The sequence below is a fragment of the Triticum urartu genome, chromosome 3 (genome assembly GCF_003073215.2).
Source record: "Triticum urartu cultivar G1812 chromosome 3, Tu2.1, whole genome shotgun sequence".
NCBI classification, from domain to species: domain Eukaryota; kingdom Viridiplantae; phylum Streptophyta; class Magnoliopsida; order Poales; family Poaceae; genus Triticum; species Triticum urartu.
The window spans coordinates 24,939,275-24,963,386 of record NC_053024.1 but is presented as its reverse complement, the minus strand read 5'-3'; the positions used below and the strand labels follow the sequence as shown (position 1 = coordinate 24,963,386).

Sequence of the window (24,112 nt, the reverse complement as noted above, 5' to 3'; positions counted from 1 at the left end):
AGAAAAGGAGGTAGCGATCAAGGAGAAGCACTAGGCCTGGCCCATGCGAGCACGCTCTGGGTGGCCCTGGTTTACTCATGCTGGCTGATTCTCAAAAAAAAATCACGCTGGGATTGACAGACAAAACAACAACAAACAAAGAAAAGGCAACAAACAAGTGCTAAAAAAATCAACTTAGATGTGACATAGTTATCTCACATCTAGATGAGTTCTAGACACACCCTATAAGTTATAACTGCTATGGTTCTTGAATATGTGATTAAGAGGAAAACTCATAAGCATGGGTAAAGTTATAAATGGTAAAATCTAATTCCTAATCTCTCCTCTAGGACTAGCTCAATTGTTGCATGATGATTATGTTTTCTTGATCATAGGCATAAGTTAAGTGTAACAAGGATGTCGACAACTTTGAGAGTATGATGTTAGAAGAACGATCATATTGAATGACCCAACTTGTTTTTTTATACTCAGAGATAAAAGCCTTACAAGTACTCTTTGGTAGCGACACTTTAGATCTCTGGGAGTGAAACTTCATGTCAATACTTCATAGCATCCCTCAAACCGATGGTTAAGCAGAGATAATGAACCGATGCTCAAAAACATGTTTGAGATACATGGCCTTTTAACAACTCAAGAAATAGCACCCATGGCTTGCTCTGGCTGAATGGTGGTATTGGTATAGCACCACTCTCCACACGTATCTGAAAATACACCTTTTCAGGCACTTTGTCTTTCCACCTCCTCAAATTTATGAATCCAATGTACTAGATTTCATCCTTGGTGGCTCCCTTGATCTCCTGCACAACTGAGAAATAGCTATGCAACTCAGCAAGGCAAACTTTCTCAAAGCCCAAACGAGAAAGAAATACTTTGCTAACAAGAAACGGAAAAAAGAAAAGGAGTTTCAAAGGGTGATATGGTTTATCTCAAGATTTAGTCTTATATCACACTTCATCAAGTAATCACCGCACCTACTTCACCCTAAATCCCAGGGCGCATTTAGAGTCACGGTGAAAAAATGACAATACTTCATACAAGCTCCTACTTCGTCATGATTGCAAAGTTCGCTCTACGTACCACTGGTATATGCTCATGGCCACATCAGAATGGAGCCCGAAGCCGTCATTGACGGAAAACTGACTCCACAACGACAAGGAGATATCACTGTCCCTACTATTCATTGGCTGATCAAATGGGTCAATCTTTCCTTTGAACAAGTAACAAATGTAACTGGGTTAAACCCTAACCACCACAAATGTGGTATGGCCTTATTTTTCCTCTTCAAGCAATAGAAGCACTTCCGAGGTCCACTATGAATCCATAACTACTTTAAGTCCCCCAGCTTTCTGAACACTTCTTAACCCTGTTGATCTGAGCATGTCAGCAACCACATAGCAACTGGATAAGTACAGAGAATGGTTCAAATTCAAGAATCCAATTTACATGCATAAGACTGCAAACTGAAGCCAAATTCCTGGAAACATGTCTCCAGAGTCCAGACCAAAGGGACAAACTATGCCAGTTCAAATTTGGCAGACTGAAGTTAAATCTTGTATCTACAAACATTGACGATAATAACAGAGGCCAAAAGTGTATGCTCTCCAAACAGACAGACAAAGTCAAGCTACAAAAGTTCCTACAGGGAACTGCCGCCATACGTAGTTTCCTACTGGGAACTGTCGCCATACGAGCTGTATATTACACAAACAGGTCACACTGGTTGGTTGGTCATGTTCCTAGCCGAACCGAGTCAGTCATATGTCCATGTCGATCAACGCATCTTCCTCCTCGCCATCTGAGAGTGCACCAGCAAGGAAGTCATCTCCTGCAAATTTGCTGTGGTGGTACAGCAACTTATCAGTGACTGATGTAGTTTCAGAACTCCTCATACAGTGTTCTTCATAAGAAAAAGGCATGCACATACCTAGTACAGCAGCAGCGAAAGCTCACTACTCGCTTTAGCTTCCGGTTGTAGAAGAAAAAGTTGACCGACCATCTGCAAGCAAAACAGAATGCCATTTAGACATTAGAGTATCCTTCAAAATGCTTTTAAGTTCAATTCAAGCATTGTTTCCGTGGATATGATTGCCGTACATGGCCCCTTTCTCTAGAAATGGGTCTCCGTCAGAGTCTGGGTTGTAGCTGTAGATGTCACACTCCCTGATTTTGATAACCTGTTACAAAATAATGTGTAAACATAGAATATAGGACTGCTGACTTTTCTGAACTAAGCATTTACTGATGCACACCTCATCAATAGCTTTAGTCATACTGTCCAGAAGAGAACTGCCTTCATTTCTTGCTGCCCAGAGCTGAACAATAGTCCGATTCAGGTTAAGCATATAGAACAGGTGGGTGGAAAACAGTCCCAGTATCATTTGTAAGTTGAGCAGTTGAGTGAAAACATAGTTGCAACTATAAATTTCACTTTTACATTCCATAACTTATTTGTGTATGTTTACAAACATGTTTATCGACCAAGAGTAAAATTCGTGGAACGCGTGAAAGCATTACCCTAGAAGCCTCCGATAAGTAGTTGTCTAGCATCTGCTTGAAACTTTCCATGTCTTCTTCTTTGAAGAATAGGTGTGCCCGAACAGCACTGCTAAGCGAAACAGATGTTGACAAAGAGGATGTTAAATTTAATCTGAAGGTCATCCCATCATGCAAGTGTCGCATAACAGTAAGGAGACCTTAAGAAAGGTACGGCTCTGTAAAATACCAACATGTTCAAGGGAAATGGAGAGAATTGAACTCTCAGCTCAAAAGAGCAACGAATATTAATCCGTTTGTCATGCCATTTGACAACACCCCCTCAGGCTGGTTGGAAAGGACAATAGCGGGTTGCCATATCGCCCAAAAAAAGCTGAGTATGACATTACCCATTATCCTTCCTCCCAGACTATACAGAACACACTCCATGTAACACAAAAATTACCTGAAATCATAATCTGGATACATATGGCCAAGAGTGAGAACTAGATATATCAACGTTTTCCGGCTGGAATAAACACAACATAAAAAGGTATCAGGCTAATTAAACATAAAATGTGCAAAACAAAGGTGAAGGAGGATCACTATCAGACAAATGCTTACCTAGATCTACAAGACAAATGCTCCACAGGTGAAGGAGGATCACTATCAGAAGACTTGCCAAGGTAATCAAGAATCTGAATGTGCAACAGAGTGGTTAAATGGCAGAGATTGTCGCTGGCATGCTCAGACGCATAAATTTTGGTAAGGATGGAAAACCAAACATGATACCTTTCAAAGGCATGATATGCTAATCTTTCAGAATAAGATGCTCATGGGGGGAAAGGTCATACAGAACATTGAAAACAATTATTATTATTATTTTAACATATACACATTTATATAGTTCACATGCAAATGACTTCATAACATGTCAGGCAAGCAAAAAGACCTCCACGAAATTAAATCCTGTCTACAAACCAAATTCAAACATGAAAGAAATATCAAAATTAGCTTACACGTATTGATTTGAACAGGTACCATACGTTACTACAAGCTTTCACAAGCTAGATCCGTTTTTTATATGATTCCAACGTCACACATAATTTCCTAACCAAACACAGTAGTGCAAATGCCTACTGATTCACCTCAGCGCCAAAAGATAAGGGATATCAGCTGTCATAAAATCATAGGCTGAAGAGAAGTATGCACCTCATGTTCCAGGCTGATTGAAAGCCGGCGATCATTTCCTGCATGCTTGCCTGTAAATTAAAGTGGAGCTTCAGCCTATTGCCATGATGCAATGCACTCAGTAAAGAAACTCAGTGGAGTATACTCTTACATGAGAAGGCTTCAAGGCTTCCCCTAATTGTACAATCACCAAGGTTTAGTTGATCAAGGAACACATTTACACTGAAAACAGCCAAACAAATGTAATACATTAGGCCCAAGAAAATTCCATGTTACCAGGAGCACTGTGAGGACAACAAAGAAGAAAAGGTGGCATACCGGTCGAACGGGGTGTATTCTAAAAGCTTCATGTCGAATGTCTTGTGAACTCATACAAATAGCCACCAGATCAGATGAGTATCAAGAAGCGGAGCTTCAAAATCCCAACTGGCAAATCAACACATCAAAAGAGTAATCAACAGAAAATCAAGCAAATAAGATGAGATGTGATCAAACCACATTAATACAACAAAACAATTGTAGCAAATTCAGTCTGCAGTTTGTTTCAATAAACATATGGTTGCCAATGCTGTGGAAGTGAAGTGGAGGCCATAGCACTTAGTTGCATGTGGCACCAGGTGGTTGGAGAGAAAGCCAGCAAGAACATAATTACTACAGCAACCACACATCTCCCATTTGGTGCAGGCATCAATATCCAACTTAGTAAATGAGTAGCCACTTCTTCAATCTGGATATCAGTTTTGTGCTACCAACCAACAGCTAAGCAGGCGACAAAACACCTACCTAAATTCAATCATCTGCACATATATACAGCAGCCAGACAGAACCGAGTCCCCAGCGACTCAAAAATCCCCCTCCCCTCTTCTCGCATCAGTATGGGTCACGAACACTGGACTGAAATGGAGCAATAGTGGAAACAAATCCATCTCCATGGCATCCAACAAACACAACTTCCTAGCATGCGTTGGCCAGTGGTGAGAATGCGAGTGCAAAGCAGTGTGATGTCCTCCTACTCCTACACATGCATTCGGCGGAGCAGTTTTTGGTGGACAGCGCAATGAAAATGTCGGATGCGGCCCATCTGCAGACACTATTTTAAGTTTCTTCTGGGGTAGAGTGCAGATCTCAAAATTATGGATAAACATAAAGCATCGATACTACATCCTTTATCACACTGCTAGCCAGTAGGATACTACTACATGTATACCGAACAGAATTACTCCTTCATCACAAACAAACAAGCAAAAAACATGCGATCGGAGGAAGCAAAACGGGACAAGGGTCTCCTTAATTTCGAAGGGGCGGACACGCACGGCACCACCGCTCCCCTCCCCCGTTTCCCGAAGCACCGCCGCCGCGGCTGCCACATCTGCGGCGCCGAATCGAGCAGCGGGCGCGACGGCGGGACAGCGCGCAGATCTCGCGCGAGGAGAGGCGGCCCCAGGACGCGCGTAAGGCAGGAGGTAGAAGAAGAAGAAGAAGAAGGGGCAGAGGTCGATGGATCCGTACCTGGCGAGATCTCGAAAAGGAGGACGAGACGAGACGAAAAGCGTGTGCTCCCTGCGCGCGGAGCTGCCGGGATCTGCCTGCCTGCCACCCACCACCACCACCACCGCTCCCTCCCGCTACTTGTTTATCCTCTTCCTCCTCCGCCTCCTCGGAATTTTCCTCTTTATTTTATTCTCGCTCCCGCTGCTCGTGGATAGATGATGATGATGAGAACGAGAGGTAGGACCCGCGGGAAGGGAAGTCTTCAAGGCCCGCGCCGCGCGGTGTGGTGTGCCGTGGGTTTCCCTCGCTCACGGTCACGGTGAGGCGGGGAATCAACCGACGGGAGTAGGGAGCGTTATCCGTTCCGCGTGTCGCGTGCCTGTGGGCCCCCGGGGGAAACGGCCGTTTCGCGCTCGGCAGGAATAACCGTCGGCGGAAGCGGAACTGACCGGATCCCCGCCCCCGGGATGCGCATCTTTTTTTCTTCTTCTCAAGAGTCCGAGAGAGAAATGCGGCATTTCCTATTCAGCGCCACACACGCCGGTTTTAGTTCACTCCGCAAACCGGCGCCTGCAGCGGTATTAGGCGGGCCGGCCTGTTTAGAATCTGATTCGCCCCCGTCCCGTGGTCGTCTAGGTCTTTCCCCCGACTCCCTGTTTCTTCTGTTTTCCCGTGGCGTCCTCTGTTTCCTCCTCTGCTTTTCCCCCGACGACTTCTCTTCTTCCTCGAAGACTGAGTGAGAATCTCAGGCGAATTAGGCGGATCGACGAGGGAGCGCATCGACGAACCCTAATCCGACTTCTTCTTCTGTGTTCTTCTCCCTCTGTCACGTGATGGATTCCTCTGCTTCGTTCTTCTTCTAACCCTAATCCCCCTCAAGTCTTCGGTTAGGGTTTGTGTTTTTCGTGGTGCTCGTTCTTTGTGTTGCTGTTTGTTTAAGCGTGGATCTAGCTGTGTGCAATGATGGACGGTGTCTCTGGTATCTAGGGTTTGGGGTAGAAAATTCCGCCCCCTTTTTTAGATCTTCTGTTTGCATGTGTATAAATGTATCCTGTTCATGCGTGTAAATCCATCTCATGTGATGGATGGCATTTCCCGTGTGTTGGTGCGTGTCCCTCTGCCATCTGTGTAACAAATACTAGGGGTTTTGTAATTCTTAGGAAGATGTTGGCTCTGAGTATTAATCTTGTGGGATTGGAGAGTGATTCTACATGTATTGGAGTATAAATCAATAGTAGATTGTGGAGTGTATTGTAATAATTTCGAGGGTATAGTGCATTTGTTTTTAGTTAGTTAACTTCAACTTGAGACATTTAGTTTGTCATGGTTTGTTGACAAATTCTCCTTAGCATGTTACTTTTTGTTAGTTCACGTTTATGTCTGGTTCTAATCCTAGTTTTTGCACATCTATATGCGACAGTCTCCTATGTTTTCATTCGTTCTTTTTGCTTGACACTTGTCCAGTAGTATTTCATATGTTCCCCATTCTGTCATAAGTTAGTTTATTCACATAGTCCATGCCATGAGGTATTTGGTAATGCCCATAGCTATGTCTTCATCTAATCGCTAATAAGCTAGGCCTAATTTAACTGGACATATATCCCATTCTGAATGCCTAGGTGCTCTACTTGGCGTGATTTTGTTTTAGTCAAGTTATGATGTTTGATTGTTCTAGAAAACGGTTCTTGTATAATAATATAATGTTTTTATAGTACTAAAGTTGTCAAGTTCTGAGTTGGATTTTGTATAGAACATTTAAAGAAAAATATACCAATTTGTAGTTAGTGCATGGTGCATGTAAAGTTGTCAAGTTCCAACATGTTAGGTTACGAGAGAATGATCGGCTAATTTCTAGAAGAAGCAATTGTCAATTTCATTTTCTGTAGTGGTACTATAGTACCTTATATAGCAAAAAGAACATAGAAAAGGATAACAGAAAATGCCCGCTCAAATCTTCCCATATGTATTTCTGTAGTGGTACTATAGGTTATTGATTTGCAGAAAATTTCCTCTTAGTATTTCTATGTTTTCTTGTCTAATCCCTCTAGAACAATTTTAAATTCGATTATATTTTTGGAATCAATATTCTTCATTGGAATGTTTTTTAAAAGTTCATGTTCTTTTGCAGTTCAGAACTTTTTTATCTCGAATTTTTTTAAACAAGAAAAATCAAAAACAGGAAAAGAAAAGAAAAAAGAATGGGAGCGGGGGTGCGTGTTTCCTCGCTATTTAGCGTGCAGGCCGCTGAATAGGAGCTCCCCAGTCTCCCTTCGTCACAGCTCGGTCAAGGCGCGCCAACAAAGCATGGGAGCTATGGGTGTGTTTGGTTTACAGCAAACAATGACCATACCAAAAAATTGGCGTGCCCGTGAAATTTGGCTGTTGTTTGGATGGAGACCAAAACTTTGGCTCGCCCTGCATGCCCGGGAGTCCTCCGTGTTATTTTCGCCAACCTGCGGGCGCGCGGAGGGCGAGCAAAACGCTCGCCAAAAAAATGGCAGCCAGATTCTCTCCATACGTGGCTACTGTTTCCTGTTATTATTTGCGTAGGTAGCCGGATTAATCGCTAGCGGAAGCACAACGACCCCACGTACTTAGCAGTTGTTTGGATATTTTTAGCGGTGGCTGTTTGGACTTTTTTTTCCTTCTGAATTTGGGTTATTTAGATCTACTATAATCCATTGCAAGCGGTCAAGTAATTACTCCAGTTTATTAGTAGCAGAGCTGCCTACTACGTGCCTAAAAAAAAGAGCTGCCTACTACAGAAAACGGATTTTTTTCTCAAGAAAGGGGGTTTCCTGAGGGAAAGAAAAGAATTATTTGTGACAAACATAACGTACATTGTACTTTTGCATGCCCTTTCCTTTAATCGTATTGTAGCTAATTACAAAAATTACATGACATTTTTTTATTGACTCAAGAAAAATGAAGCGCCAAGCAGTACTAAATTTCCAAAGTTTGCCACCTTGGTTGTCAGCAAACCAAATGGTAGCTCACGGATTTTGTCAAAAAAATTGGGACGTACGATGGTTGTAAACCAAACAAGAACAACTTACCAATTTTTTGGTCATGCCAAATTTTTGGTGGGGCTGATTGGGGCACAAACCAAACACACCCTATATCTCTCGCTTATATAAAGATAGAAGATCCCCACAATTGAAAGGTTTTCCGGTAGCAACAGTAGGGGCTGCCTAATTTGAGATTACTGAACATTGGATTTTCAAGAGCGGTTTTTTGTACGTTTCTATTTGGTTTTTGTCGTTTTTTGGTTTTATTTCTTTTAGTTGTTTTTTTAGTTTTTTCCTTTCCTTTTTTATTTTTATTTTTGGTTTCATTGTTTCTTACTTGGTTTTCAGAGGGTTTCTTCAGTTTCTCTGTGTTTCACTGTTGTGCATCGGTTTCTTTGTTTTTTTGTTCTCTTTGTTTTTCTTTGTTTCTTTCACTGGTTTTCTTCGTTTTTTCCCTTTTCTATGCACATGTCTTTTTTTCATTACACATGTACATTTTCAGTGTACACATGGAATATATTTTTATGCATGTTGAACATTTTTTGAATACACCGACAGACCAGGAACCCGCTCTCCATCCCATCCCGACCCCACGTTGGCCCCGCTCGAGCGATTTGGAGGGTACTACACCCCTAGCTACTGGGGGCGTCACCTCCTTTGCCCTCCCCCGTCACCGCCCGGGGACGCCGTTGGGCTAAGCCCGGGGGCCGACGACAGTGGCGGGGGTCTCCTTCTGTCCCGTGGCATGGGGCTGGTGTGGGGGCCCTCGCACGTAAGGAGGCGCGGTCGTTCGGGTCTTGGTGAGCTTTTTCAAAATTTTGATGAACCTTTTTGAATTTAGTGAACTATTTTTTAAAATATAATGAACTTTTTTCAAAATCATTGAACTTTTCTTGAATAGGCCAACCTTTCTTTTGCATGTTCATGAACTTTTTCCAAAATCTATGAAGTTTCATTTTTTTAAAGAAAATCATGTATGAGCGGCTATGATAGTTTTTAAAGCGTTAGTGCTGCATTATGTCACTTCCAATGACACGCCATAGTGGTTAGCCGAACACCGGCAGGTAGTGTAGGGCACGAGTTTGACTCGTCCCAGGAGCGTAAGTTTTTGTTAGCCGAACACCAGCACGTAGTGTAGGGCACGGGTTCGACTCATCCCAAGAGCGTAAGTTTTTGGATTCTTTTCGCGCTTTTATTATTACCATTTTGCGCGATGCCCCTTCGGGGCCGGCCTACTTGGCCCTGTAGCAAGCACCGCTTCTCCTAATCGGCATTGGGGCTCCCATCAAACAATTGACCTTCCGCATAGGGCAGCGACCTACTGGGCCAAGCCCATCACCTGTTGTACACTGTAGCGCAATATAACAGGGAAAATCCAGACACTGGTTACTTTCGCGATGTTAGGTTATGCCAGCCCGATGGAATTCCTTTCGTCCCTGTAATGGCTGTGACGGTTGAATAAAAGCTTTATCAGATTACCTAAAAAAAGTTACTTTCACGAGGGATTGATCAATCACAGGACCTACCACTTGAGAATGTGCACTGTTAGCCAGTTGATCTGATGAGCGTTTGTGAGTACATAGCAACGCAAAACATTATTGTTAGCCGAACACCAGCACGTAGTGTAGGGCACGGGTTCGACTCATCCCAAGAGCGTAAGTTTTTGGATTCTTTTCGCGCTTTTATTATTACCATTTTGCGCGATGCCCCTTCGGGGCCGACCTACTTGGCGCTGTAGCAAGCACCGCTTCTCCTAATCGGCATTGGGGCTCCCATCAAACAATTGACCTTCCGCATAGGGCAGCGACCTACTGGGCCAAGCCCATCACCTGTTGTACACTGTAGCGCAATATAACAGGGAAAATCCAAACACTGGTTACTTTCGCGATGTTAGGTTATGCCAGCCCGATGGAATTCCTTTCGTCCCTGTAATGGCTGTGACGGTTGAATAAAAGCTTTATCAGATTACCTAAAAAAAAGTTACTTTCACGAGGGATTGATCAATCACAGGACCTACCACTTGAGAATGTGCACTGTTAGCCAGTTGATCTGATGAGCGTTTGTGAGTACATAGCAACGCAAAACATTATTGCTTAAAAAAGCAACGCAAAACATTAAAAGCAGTAAACGGCAGCGGCACATCTGATCATTTTCTGAATTATCAACCGTGAATTTTATTGCAAAAATGAACATTTTTTCAGACACGAACACCATTCAAATTAGTTAACAATTATATAAAAAATTCAAACATCTTTTTAAAATACGAACAACTTTAGAACACTCTGAATGGTTTTAAAATATATGAACAATTTAAACTGAAACATTTTTGAAAAACTGACCAAATTTTGAAAACGTGAACGAATTTTTGAACCATTTTGAAAATTGGAACATTTTTAGAAATTAAAAAAATATAAAAACTTGAACAAATTTTGAAAATGTGATCATGTTTTGAATATATGAAAAAAATTGAAACTCCCATTTTTTTTCCAAACAGTGCTTGCAGCGTTTCAAATATGCCCTTATGCATTCTTCCTTCGGGAACCGGAAGACTCAAGTATTTTAGGTGAAAGATTTCCTACATCACTCCAGAGTGGTTTTGATCTCCACTGTCGCAGCCGGCAGGCAGTTATCGAAAAAAGGATGGAACACTTTGTCTGGTTTATCAGTAGACCCATCAATGATGTGTGTTATGCAAACCTTTAACCAATACCACCTGCTGCTTGGGCATCCAGACGAACAATAATTAATGAATCATCTGCGAACAAGAGATGCAAAAACTTTGGTGCTCTTCAACATATTTTGACAACTTCCCTACCTACCTCGGACATAGACTTATTGATCAACACACATAAAACGCCAACAACATAAATATTTTTTTAAGAGACAATGGGTCATCTTGACAGAGGCCCCTCGAAGGGGTGAAGGATTCCACTAACCTCCCATTAAACTACACTGAATATTTGACAGAAGAAACACACGCCATAATGCAAGAAATCTAGTTATGAGAGAAACACCATCTAAGTAAGGCCATATCCAAAAGGTCCCTACACGATCATAGGCTTTTGAGAGTTCAAGCTTGTAAGCATAAAAGGTTGGTGAATCATCTTTCAAGGACTAAATATAATATATACACTCAAAGGCTATTATTGAGTTATTCGAAATTAGTCTTTCCGGCATAAAGATGCTATGTTTTTCCGAAACAAGCTCCATTAGCAACGGGCGAAGCTGATTTACCATGTATTTAGAGATGATCTAATAGATGATAGTATTGCATAAGCTAATGAGTCTAAAATCCTTTAGGTCATTTGCGTAGGGGACCTTCGGGGTTAGAAACGATCACGCATGTTGCCTACACGTAGAAGTTTTACGTATGTAATTACAGGATTTTCGAGCCTGCATGATGATGGCAAATTGTGACCCCTACTATCTTCGTAAAGAAATGTAAGGGCATTGCCAATGCATGGCCATAGAGTGTGCCTTGCATGCTACGTAGGATCGGATGTCAGGAAAAGTATGTTTGGATGGAAAAATGGATGCTTGGAGAGAAAAAGTGTGGTTCAATGTAAAAAAAAACTGAAAAATTTGAAGTGGAGAGAGAGATGCATGTGGATTAGAGTCTTTATTTTCTATTCCTTAATAAGGTCCACTAATGGTAACTTACATTGAAGAGAGAAAAAAATCAATATATGTGTCTTTTTCTCATGGCATATGTATCCATATACATATGCCACCATAGTTCATGCCCTAAGAGTGTTTAGTTTACATAGGGAGTAAATCCAAGCCATGTGATTGGATGGGAGAAGTCGACCGGGATACTCCCTCCGGTCTTTTTTACTCTGCGTATTAGATTTATGTCAGCCTTTGCAAAATTTGACCAAATTTATACTAAGAAGTAGCAACATCTACAATACCAGATATATATACTATGAAACTACCCCTTCTGTTCTCAAATATAAGTCTTTCTAGAGATTTCAACAAATGACTACATGCGAAGCAAAATGAGTAAATCTACACTCTAAAATATGTTTACATACATCCGTATGTTGCAGTCCATTTGAAATATCTAAAAAGATTTACATTTAGAAACAAAGAGAGTACATTTCATAATGATTTGACATTGTGAATGTTGATATATTTTTCCGTAAGTTTGATTAAAGTATATATACTTTGATTTTGGACAAAACTTATATACAGACTAAACTAAAAGATCGATGAAAGTAAAAGTCAATGAGAAAGCTGAGTCCAGGTTTCCATCCGTACAGACAAACGATTTTATACTACACCAGCCTTCGAGCTTTCCAGTCAAACCTCGCCGTAAAGATGATCGATCGACCACTGGGGGCTTGCTTAACACGGAGGAGGAGGAGGAGTTGGACCCACGCTGAAAACGAGCCTCCGATCGAGCCGGACTTTCGGCCTCGCGGTTCGTGCGCGCGCTTTGACGAGGAAGAGAAATGCCAGAGAACAGCAGCTAAGGGCATCTTCAGTCATTGGCCCTTAGGAGGAGCAAAAAATCGTCCCCTAAAAGCGCATCGGTACTAAACCGCGCACTGGGGTGTGATGCCCCCCAGTCGCAGTCCCCCACGGCTTTTTAAAATGTTTAAATTTGACGCAAACACAATACAAATATGTTCGAGTTCGTTCAAATTTAAACATATTTTACAAAAAAAAGAAAAACTACCGCGGGTTACCCCCGCTGTTTCCCTCGCCGCCCGCCTCACCGCTCGCCCACGCGGTTCTACATGCCGAGGAGGCTGTAGAACCGCGTGTAGTCACCGTCGTCGTCGTCGCCCCCGCCGACGCCTCCACCGTCCCTGCTGCATCCCTCCCCCGGTTGGCGCGGCGGGTTGGACGGTCCGGGGGCGTCGTCGTCGTCGTCGCTGTCGAGGACCACAGCGCCGTGCTCGTCCTCACGCCCACGCTTGCGGGCGGCGATCTCCTCCAGGGCCCAGCGCTGCCGGACCATCTCGTCGCGGAGGTAGTCGTCCCGCGCCCACCGCAGGGCGTCCTCGTCGGAGAAGCCACGCCGGGCTATCTCCTCGTACTCCGCGGGGAGGCCGGGCTCCGGCTTGGGCTCGACGAGGATGAAGCGGCCGGTGGGGGAGGCGTTGTCGCCGATGCGGACGCCGGAGCTGCGGGTGCGCGCGCTGACAGGCGCGCCCTGGGGCTCCGGCTTGACGGGGCGGAGGTGGAGGCAGGGGGAGCCGCCGGACGAGGAGGAGGACCCCCCGGTCTCCATGCGCCTCGGGGTCCAGGAGCTTCCCCGACGGCGTGTGAAGGACGGGGGAGCGGGGTACTCGAGGCGCGGCGTGTTGCCGCCCTCGATGTACTCGAGGACGGCCTCCAATGTGCGCCCGGGCACGCCCCACCACCGACGCCGGCCGACGGCGTTGAGCCTGCCGGAGGGCTCGACGCGGTGGCCTCGAACTGCTCGGCGTGACGGCGGCGGAAATAAGGCTCCCAGAGCGGGCTGTCGGGGACGTACCGTGGCCCCTCCCTCCCCGCACGCGGCAGGGACGAGCGGATGCGTGCGATCTCCGCACGCCGCGCCGCGCCGGTGGGTATCGGGGGCACCGGCACACCGCCGACGCTGATCCTCCACGCCCCGGGCACCCGCATGTCCGGCGGGACCAGGTACTCGGCCTCGAAAAGGAGGCGAGCCTCGTTCTCGTGAAGATGGCGGCGGCCGAAGCCGTTCGCCGCCGCGTCGGCGCCTGGGAAGCGCTCGGCCATGGGTGTGATGAACTGGAGACGGCGAGAGAGAGGAAAGGGAGAAACGACGACGGCGAGACGAGAGAGTGCGAGTCGCCGAGTGCGCTTGGGCGCGTCTTATATAGGCCGAGGCGCCGCCCGTTCGCGAGCCGCCGTGAGTACGCGTGGCGGGTGAGGGAGGGCGAGGGACGCGCGTCATCCGGTCTTCACTGCGCCGCCCGTGAGGCATTAATGGCGCAGGCTGACCGGCGCGGCAGCACGACAGCTTTGGCATTGATTTGCCGCGGGAAACGAGGCGATGAGGACGACGAAGGGGCGAGAAGAGAGCCGTGTCCCTGACACGGCGGGCCCGCGGCTGTTTCGCATCAAAACAGTTCGCCCCGGCGCCCCCGGGCGCCCCCCAGCGCGCCGGGTTCGGCCTGGGTCCGCCGGCGCTGTTTTCGGCCCAAGCCGGTGAAAATCGAGCTCCTGGGACAACACTGGGCCGATTTTTCGACGCTGGCGTAAAAAAAACGCCTGAGAAGGCCTTCCTGGGACGCGGCTGGAGATGCCCTAAGAGAAAGAAAAGGAGAGAAAAATACAGCAGAGGACAAGGATACAGTACAGCCAAGAGGGAGGCAGCGCCACGTGGTGGGGTCGGACGGCGTTGGGGTGGTGTACAAGACGTACGTACGTACGTGGGTGGGTGCCGGAGCTACTTACTTGTGCTTGTGTACGTACTGTACGTTACGTGCGTAGGGTAGGGACAACAAAGTATACGTTCTTACTATTTACTTCCTCCGTTCTTAAATATTGGTTTTTCTAGAGATTTTAAATAGTCACTACATACAGATGTATATAGACATATTTTAGAGTATAGATTCACTCATTTTACTCCGTATGTAGTCACCATTTAAAACCTCTAAAAAGACAAATATTTAAGAACGGAGGGAGTATTATTTTATTTTATTTTTGCGGGTAGAAGACTTGTATTACTCAGAATCCAAAAAATTACAATCAGCAAGGGCTAGCTCTACAGCTACTGGAAGGTCCAGAACCAAACCAAGTCATAATTCTACCTTTAGATCTAGCAAAGGAAGCTAGGCTATCGCTAACCTTATTCTGAGCACGACTAGCAAAAGTAATACAAGATCTACGAAGACTCAAAAGGTACTGAATCTCTCTTACGATGGCTGAGTATAAGGATCTATCCACTTTTTGCGATTGAATCATCTTCACGGCAACCATAGAATCCAATTCCACCAGAATTGGTAGCTCAGTGCGTTGGATCGCCAAAGATATCCCTTCCATACACGCACAAAGCTCGGCTTCCAACACATCTCTGCAAGAGAAGAGTGCTCGACATGCCGAGAAAATAATAGCCCCCTTGTCATCCCTGAGGACCATGCCGGCACCTGCCCTGCCGTTTACATCAACCGACCCATCTGTGTTTAACTTGACCCATCCAGCATCCGGCAATTTCCACCGATCACTACTGAGGGAAACTCTGGAGTTCACCACTGGCGCAGCAACAGGGTTCTTCCCCTTCCCTTGATAGTTGCATACATCAGATTTCAGACCCAACAGGGAATCAAGATAGCTCACAAGGAACCTCTTCGAAGATTCAGCTGGTGGTGGGGGTTTATGGTGGACCACCTCATTCCGGACGAACCAAGCACGCCACAAGGTCATCAATACCATGGACCGCTCAACATCAGGAAGAGGGTCCAGTGCATGCAACAACCACTCTCTTCCCGTATGCTTTATCGTATCAATATCTGGCAATGACCACACCTCCATCATCGAGTACCATAATTCCCGGCCAAGTGGGCAATGCACAAAGGGGTGGAAATTATCCTCAGCTTCTGTAGCACAAAGTGGACAGAGATACGATGTTTCCAGCCCGCGTTTGTGCTTGTTTTTCCAGGTTGGCAAAGAGTCCACTGCCACTCTCCACGCGAAGTTGCGGACCGACGGTGGAATATCACATTTCCATATCAGCTGCCATACTTTTCTTCTTCCATCCGGAGCTGAGATGGAAGCCGATTCTGCAGAACGATGAGCCTCTTCAAACGCAAAGTTGTAGGCACTTTTGACAGAAAATCTACCTTGTTTTCCCGGCCCCCAAGCAATGATATCTTCCTCCTGCCTGGGAGATGCTCTGATTTTCAGTATTTCTTCAACATCAGCAGGGAGGAAGTATTGTTGTAGTAGGGCTAAATTCCAGGAGCCATTAGGGTTAAGCAAACCTGCCACAAGCATTATTCTGCATGTGCCCTGTACGGTTATTGGTTTGAAACTGAAAGGTCTGGGGATCCAGTTGTCGCGCCAAATTTTGATGCTTCGGCCGTCACCAACTCTCCAAAGGATCCCCTTCTTCAGCAGGTCCAGTCCATGGCTGATCGCTTGCCATGATGAAGAAGCATTCCCACTAAACACTGTATCCTCAAGTTTACCATTCGGGTAATATCTGGCCTTCAATACTTGTGCACAAAGTGAGTGTGGTCTGATAACTGTTGGTTAGCTGGTACTCCCGGTGAAGAAAGAAATGGTGGCGCTCCATCGGTGCAAAACCGCATCTTGATCTGAAGGTGGTGTCCTCAAAAGATCGGACAAAGCTATTCGACCGACCGGACCGACCGAGGGACCCATGCATGGCTTTACTACCACGCATCAGTGAGGCTGCGAGACTGTGAGAGTGATCGTGGGCAGCCAAAATACTCAAAACACCGGACGACCATGGTAGGCAGCAACCGTGGGTGCAGATAGAGTACGTATGTAGTAACATTATTGTACGCACACCCGCTGTAACTGCATGCTCGTCCTACTCAAATATTTTAGTATCAACTCTGAGCAGGCAAGCCTAATTAGCGTGTACCAACGGACCGAAAACGTAATTTACTTACTCGAAATCATTACATGGCCCAGCTAACTACTGCTCCTGACTGACCTACACCACGTAAAAGAATGGAGTGCAACTGCATGTGTGCTCGTCCTACTCAATAGTACTTCCTCCGTGCTAGTAATATTGCGCAGAATGCTTTACTCGATCTGTTCCTGCACTGCAAAATGATGGGCGGAGGATTGATCCCATCACGTCCCAGGCCATGCATGCATCGTGCGCAATATACGTCCGAAAATAATGCAGCCTTTTTCCCTTTTTTCCCTCCAAGAAGTCAAACTCCACGTCGTGGTCGGGGGCCTTCACTCGCTCAGATTTTTCGTCTTCATCGAGACGCAGCGCAGCGACAAGGACGCGCACATGCATGCACCGATGCACGCACGCTCAGACGGTCTGCTCGGTTTACTCTGCATGGAAAAATATCGGCGTTGGCGCGCGATGCACGCTGTAGGAATGCTGCAGCAGAAGTGCACGTGGATGCAGGTCGGCAGCCATGGCCCGTGGCAGGGAGGAAGATGGAGCTGTAGCGTTGATTCTTCAAGCTGGGGACGGGCGTACCGTAGTGGCGTCATCGTCACTATCGTTCATCCCGACCTTCTCTCCTACACCCTACTCCACTGACGCCGTTATGGCTCGCACAATGTATTTCGCCTTCTCTCTCCTCTGCCTCAGCGCCCTACTATTCGTCCCTCCGCGCGGGCTTTCTTTGTGGCGGCGACTTTAATAACTATTTCGATGAGCTGAAAACGATAGTGCGCGTCCACGTTTCCATCCGTAATGGAAACAATTCGTAATGAGCGACGCAATTCATTAATCAGCGACGTAATGAAAACATGCTGTAATGAGCGACGCAATTCGGTCCTCACGGACGGAGATAAAAGTCGATGAGAGAGCCGAGTCCACGTTTCCATCCGTACAGACAGACCATTTTATACTGGTCTACTACGAGCTTTCCAGTCAAACCTCGCCGTAAAGATGATCGATCACCGGGGCTTGGCTTAACACGGAGGAGGGCCCATGCTGAAAACGAGCCTCTGATCGAGCCGGACTTTCGGCCTCGCGGTTCGTGCGCGCGCTTTGACGAGATGAACGAAACATGCCGAAGATCAACCGCGAAGAGGAAGAAAAAGAGAAAAATACAGCAGGAGGGCAAGAATACATATAGTACTATACAATACTACTACCAAGCTGGAGGCAGCCCCACGTGCTGGGGTCGGACGGCATTCAGGTGATGGACAAGGCGTATGTATGAGCGCCTGCGTCTGTAGTGATGTTAAAAAAAAAAGATGTACGTACGTGGGTGTGTGCCGAAGCAAACTTGTGTAAGTACGGTTACGGTACGTACGTGCGTAGGGTAGGAGCAAAGTATACGTTCTTACTAATAACTGCTGGTTTGGGATATTATTTGTGAGCAGGCGAAGAAAGAAATGCCGGTGCTCCATGGGTCCAAAACCGCATGATGATCCGAAGATGGGTGGGAGATGGGCGCCCTGAAAAGATCGGACAGAGAGCTACTCGACCGACCCGACTGAGGGACCCATGCACGGCTTTACCACCCATGGCCGTGAGAGTGTTTTCTTTCCTTTTCTTTTTTGTGGGCAGTGAGTCCGTGAGAGTGATCGTACATAGTACACCCGCTGTAACTGCATGCATGTTCGTCCTACTCGATATTGTATCAACTCCTAGCAGGGAGGGTTAATTCGCGTGTACCAACGGACCGAACACGTAATTTACTTACTCGAAAACATTACATGCCGCAGCTAACTACTGCCCCCGATTGACCTACTCCGCGTAAAAGAATGGAGTGCAACTGCATGCATGCTCGTCCTACTCCACTACAGTACTATTGTACATAACGCTTTAGTCGATCTGTTACTCCGCTACAAAACGATGGGCAGAGGAAAAATTTCCAGGTCAGGTCGGCCAAGAACTCGTGGTGCGTGTACTGCCAAGCGCCAACCGCCAGTCCACCGCTCGTTATACAGGATCCTGTGCCGCTGTCGGTATCATTTGGACCTCACGTCCTAGAGAGGCCATGCATCGTGAGCACGTATGTCCGAGGAATAATGCAACATGTTCACCATTTTTTCCCTATAAGAAGTTAAACTCAACGTCGTGGTCGGGGGCCTCACTCACTCACTCAGATTTTTCCATCTTCGTCGCCGAGACGCAGCGCAGCGACAAGGACGCGCACATGCATGCATGCACCCACGCTCCCGTTCCGTTTACTACTCTGCACGGAAAAGTGTCGGCGTAGGCGCGCGATGCACGCTATAAATCCTGTAATGCCGCAGCAGATGCAGGTCGGTAGCCATGGCCCGTGGCAGGGGGAGGAAGATGGAGCCGGAGCCGGAGCGTTGATTCTTCAAGCCGGGGACGGTGGGCCGGACAAGGGAGCAAATGAGGCGGGCCCGGCCTGGTAAGCATCTGGTGGAGGTCGGGTCAGGTCGGGCCCAGGTGCATTCATGCGTCCACACAGTAACGGTTACCAACCTCATTCATTGATTAAGCGACCAGGACGCACGGGCACGGCGCGCCCGGTGTATGACACGTCCTTCTTTTTTCTTGCCATCCATTCCCCCTCCTGATCCCATCCACATCCACCCAGGTTGCGAGCAGACAGCGCCATCACTGCCCTGGATGCCCTGGTACACGCACTGTCGTCGCCATTACCATAATTAAATAGACCCCACCCCGCACCGGCTTCACTACTATTTCCTCCGTTCATAGATACTACGGCCATTTATGTGACGAGTAATTTAAAGTTTCTAGATACATTCATTTTCTACGAGGAGTAATTTGAAACGGAGGGAGTAGTAGGAGTACTACTCTACCCCCTGCTGCGTGCACCTGCTGTCGTTGCATGCAACGCTCCACCCGTGACCCGTCCATGCACGCTGGTAAGATGAGAGAAGAAAGAAGCTTCGTCGGTCGCAAACGACACACGTATCGCATCGCGGTGTTGTGGTTACACACACTGATGATATGATACGCATGGCATGCATCATCCATGTTGATTAATTATCATGAGGCGATGCACATGTTGCCATGTCGGAGAAAGGTGGTAAAAGCGGACGAACAAGTCAGCAGCATCATGTAAAGGCCAAAGCGAAAGCGGTCGCAGTCAGCACCTTGCATGAGGCATCAATCCTCCAGCCAGGCGGCATTCTAGGCCACAAGGACGCGTGCATGCATGCAACGCAATGCATTAAAAAGGATTAAGCCGGAGCATGTGATGCGATGCCGATGGGTCACCAGCAAAGTTCGTTTATCACTATGCTCTAGGACCCCAAGACCAACCAGCAAAACAGAACCTTGGCACAAATGCGACGCATGATAAAATTCTCTGCTCTTCCAAACTGGCTCGGCAATGGGCAATAATCAACAAGCTTTTCTTTTTGTTGAAGAAAGGTAGTACAACCCATGAACAAATTCGTTCACGTGGCAGTGGTAGCAGTAGCAGCACGCACACACATCCATGTCGACGGCGAGCTCGAGCCATGGGCACAGTGACACAGTTACACAGAGACAGAGGTAGACGACGAGGAGGACGACCAGACCAGACCAGAAGGACGCTACGCTACACTAGACCAGACCAGACCAGAGCAGACCACCCATCCATCACCGCCAAAGCAAGCGAGCACAGGCTGGCATTTGTTTCCGTCCTTCGCCTTTGCCTTTCCCAAAGCCCCCGCCCCCACACCGCCCCGCTTAATTACCACATGCACACACGCACGCTAATTAATCACTCGCTCGCTCGCTAATTAACCGAGCTCGCTCGCCGCGAAGGGGTGGCGCACTAGCACTTGTCGGCGGTGAAGCCGACGGTGTTCTTGGCGGTGTCGAAGCTGACGCGCACGCCCTGCTGCTGCACGTTGCCGATGATGGACACGGGCCCGCTCGTCCCCGCGAATGCCAGGCAGTAGGTCCCCGCCCCGTCCACCGGGATCAGGTAGTTCTTCGCCGGCAGCTTCAGCTCCCCGCCGCCCTCGAACCGCAGCGCCACCGCCGGCACCTGCACGCTGGAGCGGCCGGCGAGGTCGTAGCAGGTGTCGAAGAGCGAGATGCCGGACGCGCGGGGCAGGGACTGGGTCCCCTGCACGAACGCCTCGCGGAGCGCGGCGTACGCGCCCGACTGGAGCCGCGTCACGGCCGTGCCGGAGTCCACGATGACGCCGCCCGACCCCGCGTCGTCCATGGCGAAGGCCGAGGACGGGATGGAGAGGGCCTCGCCGCCCACGGAGATGCCCGAGAGCCCCACGTAGTAGAAGGTGTTGGTGCGCGGGCTGCGGAGGAGCGGCGCGGTGACGGCCGGCTGCTCCGAGTCGCCGAACTGCAGCGTGGAGGAGGAGGGCGAGTCGCGGTCGACGAGGCAGTAGGAGAAGGAGGTCGCGGAGATCTGCGACGGGAAGGAGAGCGGGCCGCCGCCGAGGGCCAGCAGCCCGGCGGCGCCCACGAAGAGGCCCTCGTTGTCGTGGCCGCACCCGATGGCCACGTTGGAGACCGGCGCGGAGTCCCCCAGCGTGAGCGTCTCGGTGGCGAAGTCGCCGACGGTGTAGGAGCCGTCGCCGTAGGCGACCTCGTAGAGGCAGGACCCCGTGGAGTTGCGGCAGGCGGCGGCGTCGAGGTCGCGGCAGCGCGGGGAGTCGCAGCCGACGGCGGCGTAGGAGGCGGAGACGGAGGGGTCGTAGACGGGGTCGGACTGGGTGTAGCAGTCGGCGCAGGGCTGGCACTGCAGCCAGGTGACGTCGCTGCCGGTGTCGAGCACCATGTAGAGCTGCCGCGCGGGGCGGCCGACGCCGACGCGGGAGAAGTACTCGCCGCTGCCCTGCCCCACGCCGGACACCACGGGGCCCTGTATCTCCGCCGCCGACGCCTCGAAGACGGGGGTGGCGTTGGCCGGCCTCAGGTCGGCGCGGGAGACCCCGTCGGCGGCCAGGGACGCGCGCGCCGACAGCGCGGCGGCACGGGCCGAGTCGCGGCGCAGGCGGGCCAGCACAAGCGACCGGTAGCTCTCGTGCCGGCCCTGCTCCTCCGGGAGGAAGTCGCGCGAGTGGAGCCTCAGCGCCAGCCGGCCGCTCGGCCCGCCGGAGGGCTCCTCCTTAACGGGGAGAACATTGGTGTCGGTGTCGGTGGCGGCGAGGGACTGGTGGAGGGGGCTGGCGTCGGTGGAGACGGCGGCGCGGGCGCGGGAGAGGGAGGCCGCGACGTCGAGCGTCTCGGTTGTGGCCGCGGCCGGCGCGCGGTGGCGGCAGAGCGCCGGCGCCGGCGAGGCCAGGAGCAGCAGGGCAAGGAGGGCTAGCCCGAGAAGGGGCTGCATTGTGGCAGGGGTGGTGGTGGTTGGAGTGGAGTGAAGGCTGTGACGCGGGCGTGGGGAGGGGAATGGGAATGAATGTAGGCAGAGGGAGGGCGTCACTGCGGCCAGCGGTGAAGGATGGTGGCGGAATGGATGGGGGTGGACATGGAGGGAGATCTCACGTCATTCATTCATTCATTCCGGCGCATCTATTTCTCGTCACCTCCATCCAGGCGGGCGGAGGCGTACTGGAGCGTGGTGTCCACGGAGTTTAACGGTGGCAGCCGGACGGGTAGTAGATAGGTTTGGTGGATGGACTACGTACGGGGTGCAGAGGGGACACGCTTCTTGGTTTTCCATCTAATTTACTCGCTCTGCCTGTCAGTATGAATTTTATTAAGTTTGAGTAGGTCGGGGCAGGATTAGAAATGTACTAGTACTATGAACCTGGTGATTTAAAACTGTTTGACGCCGGGGGTGTGATGCAAATCTAACGTAGCTGCCGTCCTGTGGCACACACCGTGACCTGCGTCTGTTTATTACTAATTCGGTGCAGCGATAGCAGTGCTAGCACATGGTACGCGGGGCTTGTGTTCTTGGCCTGCTCCTGGCTAGCCAGAATTATTTTGCTTTCCAATGAGCTCAAGATTTTGCTACCGTGGACGGCTAGTTTTAACTGTTATAATGAAAAGAAACTAAGGGCCTCTTTGATTCGTAGGATTACAAAAACACAGGAATAGGAAAAACGTAGGATTGAAATGGCATGTCCATTGGATCCCTATAGGATTTAAGTTTGTTTGATTGTGTCATGGGAAAAGCAAATGATTTCTTTCAAGAGGTTGAAGTGGATGTTAAAATTCTTGTGAAATGTAGTACAAATAAATCCTTAAGAAAAAAAATCCTACAAAATTCAATCCTACGAATCAAACGACCAACGTAGGAAAAATTTCTAAGGATTCTAATCCTTCAAAAATCCTATGAAGATCCTTTGAATCAAAGAGACCCTAAAACGCACTCCATCATAGTTTCCTTTCGTGAAATGATCATTAGCCTAGGTGAAAGAGGCGAGCACATGCTTTCGATCTTCTAACAAAAACCTTGCCTGCTCGATCACTCTTATGCTTCGTGCTACTTCATGTTTATAGGTCTCGCGACTTGTTCAATCTTGATCTCGTTGACTTCCCGGTGCCTCCTACCCCCGTCAAAGGAACTACATTTGGCATTGGCCAGAGCTTTTGTGGGTTGTTCTTCGCAACACGAGCTTCTTTGTGTATACCATATGTTCATTGGTTCACTAGGGAGAGCGAAAGAATCAATCAGGATTTTGAACTTCCGGTGGCAGCGGGTTTGGGAGTTATGTTGGTGCTCTTGTGTGGGATTGGAGTGCACATGAAACATACGCCTTTTAAAGACATGGTTGGTTGAGATTTGTACTCGGATCTTAACCACTAGTCACATCGCCACAATCTCATCGGCTTAAGAGCATTTACAGCCGGACTTGGAAAATCCGGTCCCCTATACGTCGGCGGACGTATCCGGGCACGCCCGCGAACACTGACCGACCATTCCCTATATCTGCGCCTCCCCACCCGCGTATCTCATATTCTGTCTTCTATATTCATACTAAACCATGCAACGTTGATAAAAACTACGCAGATCATGAGAGGACATACAAATGCACAATTGGTCCGTCAAAAGATCACAACAGGGTCATCAAAAGATAGCCAAAGTTCACGTAATACACATAATACGGCGGACAAGTTCAAACTACATCTAAAACTTGAAATTAAGATGGTTCCTTACCACTTCCTCGCCGGCCCTTTGCCCTTCCGGTCGCCAGCACAATTGTAGGAGTCCACGACAGGAGGTGGGTCCACGTCGGAGCCGTCGGACCCGTCGTCATCGGAGGAATAGGAGACGACGATGTAGCCTTGCAAGCACCGGACGACGCGGGCTTGCCTGCGCTTGAGCTTAGCCACCCTCGCCGCCTCCGACGTTGCCTCTGCCGCCTCCTGCTCGGATTGCTCAATGCCGACACCCGCATCGGCGCTGCTACGACAC

The 24,112-nt window shown here is 48.5% G+C and overlaps 2 protein-coding genes across 2 annotated transcripts; both read right to left on the bottom strand.

Annotated features, from left to right (window-relative positions):
- Positions 1-1,403: 1,403 nt before the first annotated feature.
- On the bottom strand, positions 1,404-5,393 carry LOC125542487 (repressor of RNA polymerase III transcription MAF1 homolog). Its single transcript, XM_048705540.1, has 11 exons — positions 5,173-5,393; positions 3,982-4,089; positions 3,815-3,885; positions 3,685-3,734; positions 3,097-3,170; positions 2,939-3,001; positions 2,515-2,602; positions 2,250-2,312; positions 2,095-2,174; positions 1,925-1,996; positions 1,404-1,836 (listed from the first exon to the last, which is right to left on the bottom strand). The coding sequence occupies exons 2-11, from the start codon at positions 4,011-4,013 to the stop codon at positions 1,755-1,757; spliced, it is 675 nt and encodes a 224-aa protein (XP_048561497.1). The 5' UTR covers positions 4,014-4,089; positions 5,173-5,393; the 3' UTR covers positions 1,404-1,754.
- Positions 5,394-20,128: 14,735 nt separating this feature from the next.
- LOC125542486 (protein ASPARTIC PROTEASE IN GUARD CELL 1) lies at positions 20,129-22,313 on the bottom strand. Its single transcript, XM_048705539.1, has one exon. The coding sequence runs from the start codon at positions 22,073-22,075 to the stop codon at positions 20,555-20,557; it is 1,521 nt and encodes a 506-aa protein (XP_048561496.1). The 5' UTR covers positions 22,076-22,313; the 3' UTR covers positions 20,129-20,554.
- Positions 22,314-24,112: the final 1,799 nt, after the last annotated feature.

What these genes read in the sequence shown, in the direction of transcription:
- LOC125542487 (XM_048705540.1), bottom strand. Translation starts at nt 4,013, where the DNA reads ATGAAGCTTTTAGAATACACCCCGTTCGACCG. An exon ending in ACTTATCGGAGGCTTCTAGG is followed by an intron (nt 2,313 to 2,514) that starts GTAATGCTTTCA and finishes ACTATTGTTCAG; the next exon opens with CTCTGGGCAGCAAGAAATGA. An exon ending in TTTCGCTGCTGCTGTACTAG is followed by an intron (nt 1,837 to 1,924) that starts GTATGTGCATGC and finishes GTACCACCACAG; the next exon opens with CAAATTTGCAGGAGATGACT.
- LOC125542486 (XM_048705539.1), bottom strand. Translation starts at nt 22,075, where the DNA reads ATGCAGCCCCTTCTCGGGCTAGCCCTCCTTGCCCTGCTGCTCCTGGCC.